We start from the raw sequence: 4,960 nt of genomic DNA on the forward strand, positions 1-4,960 counted from the left end.
GTCATACATAGTAAATACAATGTAATGGAGTGGGAGGGAGGAACTAGCAGCTAGAAGGACTAGGAAAGGTTTCCCATAACTAATGATGGTTGCACTGAACTTTGAATTAAGCCAGGGATTCTGTGTGGCAAAAATGAGGACAGAATGAGTGCATTCCAGGTGCAGGATATAGCCTATGAAATGACACAGAGAAGGAAGATGTGATTGAAGAACTGTAGGAAGATGGAAATGTGCAATAAACCTTAAATAGTAGAGAGGAGCCAGACTGTGATGAGTTTTAAATACCCAACACAGGATTATGTATTTTTCTTAGGGGGATAGGGAGTAACTGGAGTTTATTCAGCAGGGGAGCTACATGATAATATGTTTTAGGTGAAGCATTTTAGCAATTAAATGGAGCAAATATATGAGCATTTACATCCTGGAAACTGGCAAATGCTACAAATCAGTGATTTGTTGATTTGTTTTGTTGAATGTCTATACTTAGAAAATGTTAATAATGAAGAATAAAATTAAAAGTATGTTTTGTACGTACTTGTTTTTTTCAGAGAGCCAACCATTAAACATTTACCAGTATGCCACTGGTCTAAAATATGGTAGTGGCTCAGTGATTGGATGAATATGGGAAATGTTGTGGAGATAGAACTAAAAAGACTTACTAACTTCCTGGATATGTAGAATAAGGGAGAGAAAGGACTTGAATATGATTTTAAGGAGGTGAACATGGGAGATTGGAAGGATGGTATTGAGAACCATGAAAAGAAAAAACATATGTTGGGGCATAGGATGGTCAACTGTTAAATGTCACACAAAGTTCAAGAAGGATAATTTAAAAAGAACACAGGATTTAACATTAAAGAGATTGTAATTCTGAGAAGGTATCTTCTATATCTGTTTCTACCCCAAGTCTCCCTCAATTATTTCTTCCTATTATTTACATTCACATTTGTCCTTATCCTAAATTGTTTTTATAAATTCCCTTGCTCTTAAATCTTTCTCCAGTTTATCATCCTATAACTCTCCTATGTCTGATATTATTATAGGAAAAATAATCTATTACTTCTGCCTTGACTTCTTCACAATCAAATGCAACTTTAACTCCAGAAATCTGGTTTCTAACTCTGCCATTCTAATAACACTTTCATCACTCTTATCAATGATTATTATATTTCCTGTTCTCATATTATTCTCCTTTACTTTTCTATAATACTTAATAATTTTGACCAAAAGTTCTGAAAGTTTCTCCTCCCTTGAATTCCTTCAATCTCCTAAATCACCTTTTACCTCTCAAAGATATCATTGGTGTCATTCACTGATTTAGCCTCAGTTTCCATATCAATAAAATGATGGTTGCACTAGATGATCTTTAATGTTTTTTTCTTAACCATAAATCCTACCCTCCTATAATCCTATAATCTGCTTCCTATGACTATTCTTAAGGAAGGCCATTCTTTAAAGCTATACCTTTTCTTTCAGTATTCTCTACCTGAGAAATTTCATTCATTCTCGTGGCTTTATCACTTCTGTACAAATAGATGACAAATATTTATTTTCAGCTTCATTTCCCCCTGAACTCTGGTCCAGTGTTTCCAGTTTATTGCTAAATATGCATTTTACCTCTGTATTACTTTAGAAGAATTCATTACCTAAGATAATTTCAAAATCAAATTTCATTTAAATTATCACATTTTCCCTGTCCATTAGATCAGGAAAGCTGCAGATAAGAAAAGAAGGAAAGATGAAGAAAGGAATACAAGAAAAGGAATTAGAAGAAAACTATCTTTAATTATAAACAGAATTTATTGGTTTGAAAGGTTTGAATTATAAAGACCTTGTGTATGTAAGAACAGTATCAATTGGGATTGATCAATCAGTTGGAAGGATATTAGCACCATCTATTCCTAGTCAATCAATCAAACAAACAAAAAAAGAATTCCCAACCAAAATATCCCGAACAAGTGGTAGGTCATCCAACCTTCATTTGAAGGCATCCAGTGAGCAAAAAACCATTATTTTTTGAGGAAGTCCATTCTATTTTGGGAGAGCTCTAATTGACTGTGAATTGTTTCCTTATAGTAACCCTAACAACTGTCTTTGTAATCACCCACTCTAGGGTCAAAGAGAACAGGTCTGGTCTCTTTAACTGCTTTTCCATATTGAAAGAAAGCTATCATGTTCCTCCTAACTTTTCTCTTCTCTACTTCTCCATATTAAGTATTTCTAACTTTTTTTTAAATTGATATTCATATGCTATGGACTCAAGGGCCTTCAACATTTTGGTTGCTTTCCTCTAACCACTCTTTAATGTTCTAAAGTGCTGTATTGAATATATTACTCCAGATGTGATCTAAGGTAGTATATATCAGAGCAATCACATCCCAATTTCTAGAAGTTATTCCTCTTTTAATGCAATTCAATATAATATTTGCTTTTTATGACTATTATCACACTTTGAACTCATATTAAGATTACTGCCCGCTAAAATCTTTAGATCTTTTGCTAGCAACACCTCCCCCATCTTATACTTATGAAGTCAATTTCCTGAAACCAAGCATGTAAAACTTTACATTCATCCTTATTAAATTTCATGTTATTAAATTCATCTCAATTTTCCTGCCTGTCGAGATATTTTTGGATCTTGTTAGCATGTTAGCCATTCTAGTTTTGTACCATCTGCAAATTTTGTAAGCATATAACCTAAGTTTTTAATTCAATGATAAAAAATGTTAAAAACAAACAAGGCCAAGTACTCCCCTGGAGACCTGCTTCCAAGTTGGAATTCCACCATTAATGGTTCCTCTTTTAGTCCCATAATTTAATCAGTTTCAAATATATCTAAATATACTATCTATATCTCACTATCCTTTCCATGATAAAAGCACAAGAAATATTATCAAACCCTTTACTATAATATAGTTAAACAATATTTATCATTTTCCCTCTGATACATCAGTCAATACACTGTCAAAAAAGGAAATAAGGTTAGTCTGGCACAACCTGTTCTTGATGAAGCCATGCTTGTTCTTTTTGACCATCACATCCTGGGAGATGTTCACTAACCATTTCTTTAATAATACATTCTAGAATTTTGCCAGGAATTGAAGTCAAGCTCATTGGCCTATAGTTTGGAGAGTCCATTCTCTTTCCTTTTTTGAAAATCTGGACATGTCCCCTTTTCCAGTCCTATAGTACCTCTTCTGTTCTCCACAATCTTTAAAATATCACTGACAATTGTTCAGCACTTTCATCTGCCAGTTCTTCAGTGTTGGAAGGCAAAATACAAAGGAAAAGAGAAAAAAACTTGGGTGAGTTTCATCCAGGTGACTTTAGAAGCAGCAAAAAGTGAGTTCTAGAGCTCTTGCTACAATCCAAAAGATCCATGCATTTGGATTACAAAAAACGGAAGAAACCTATTGATGACTATCCCTTTCAAGCTATCATTAAACTTTCTGTCAGAGCAAGATATAACAGTGAAGAAGAATGTTTCCAAACAAAGAAAATACAAAATTCTAGTAAATGAAAGATTTTAATGAAGCGTCAATGGTTTAAAGGAAAATTAAATGGACAACTTTAATCCTAATTGGTTTATATCTGACATGCTTTAAGAGTCTCTTTAAACTGATATAGAAACAATAGGGAGAGGGAAAGAAAACCTGCTAAAATCTTTAGAATGTACAGTTTTATCCTAACTACAAGAAGCACCATTTGGTACATTATGTATTCAGGATGTACATGAACAGTATCAATGTACATTTTTTTTTTTAAAACAATTCTTCATGAAGGTTAAAGCAGTTCATTAGAATTAATTAGAATATGTAATCGTCCTTAAGTTGGTATTTGTTAGTCTCTTGTAAGCATCGATAACTGGCACGTTTCACAGCAGCCAAGTCTCTGCCAGTGTATGGCATGTTGCTACAATAGTCCAGCAATAGATGAGAATAGTATTTCTCAGCTGGAGACCCTAAACAGCGAAGCTACTGGTGGCTAAGCAAACGTCACTCAAAAGCAGTTTCCTGGCTTCTTCTTACGCAGCGGGCAACTTTCCTTTTGAATTCTCCATTTCGGTCTTCCCTCCATTCTTTGGCAGCGTCTACATTGGCTGGCGAGTCTCCGTTAGGATCTGCCAACATAGAAATGACACTGATCATGATGGTTTCCACGGTGTGAATGGGCAGCCAGCGTTCTTCGGGTTTTTCATAGCCATATTTGTCCTCTCCCGGTTCGTGAAGAATGGAAATGCACACGTCCCCGTTTTTGTCAACATTTGGGTGCCAGATTTCGGTGATGAATTTCATTTCTGGAGGTCGCAGTGGATAATCTTTGGGGAAAGTGAGATGAGCTTTGAAAACGCCACCTTCGTAAAGGGTGTCTGGAGGACCAATGATGAGCACCTCCCATCGGTAGAGATCATTGCCGTCTATTAATCCCGCCGAGAAGCCTTCTACAGGGTTTTTGTTGAGCTCTGTCAGCTGTCTTCTCAGGAGCAGCGCTGACTGCAGCTCCGTCATCCTCCTGCCTGCCTGCGGGCAGTAGGGCGGAGTGTCGGGAAGACAGGGGCTGGGGCCCGCTGACTAGCCAGCGGGGACACCGAGCACTGAGGCCCTGGACCGAAGGAAGGTCAGGGGAGGCGGGTAGGCCGCCAGGCTGCCGCGTGATGGAACTCGCCCTGCTTCACCTGGCTGCACGCTCCGCCCCGCCTCCCTCCCATTCCGCCCCGCCCTTCGCTGCCTCGCCCCATCCTCGTGCACCGCACCTCATCTGGTCCTGCCACGTTTTGGGGAGCTGAGATGTTTCCATGACTTTGAAATGTCCCTGCCAAGCTCCTCCCTCCAGTCACTTCGAAAATCTCCAGCAAATCTTGCTTTATTTACACCATCATGAGACCTGGACGACCTTGAGTTTTCCAAGCCTATGGAAGGAGATAATTGCCGCGGGTGTTTTGGCCACTTGGAGAAGAACC

At 37.8% G+C, this 4,960-nt stretch overlaps 1 protein-coding gene across 1 annotated transcript; it reads right to left on the minus strand.

Annotated features, from left to right (window-relative positions):
• Positions 1–3,507: 3,507 nt before the first annotated feature.
• Positions 3,508–4,631, minus strand: LOC127547130 (ubiquitin-conjugating enzyme E2 G1). Its single transcript, XM_051973958.1, has one exon. It carries the CDS (start codon positions 4,506–4,508, stop codon positions 3,996–3,998), a length of 513 nt encoding a protein of 170 aa, XP_051829918.1. The 5' UTR covers positions 4,509–4,631; the 3' UTR covers positions 3,508–3,995.
• Positions 4,632–4,960: the final 329 nt, after the last annotated feature.

The sequence above is a fragment of the Antechinus flavipes genome, chromosome 2 (assembly GCF_016432865.1).
Source record: "Antechinus flavipes isolate AdamAnt ecotype Samford, QLD, Australia chromosome 2, AdamAnt_v2, whole genome shotgun sequence".
In the NCBI taxonomy this organism is placed as follows: domain Eukaryota; kingdom Metazoa; phylum Chordata; class Mammalia; order Dasyuromorphia; family Dasyuridae; genus Antechinus; species Antechinus flavipes.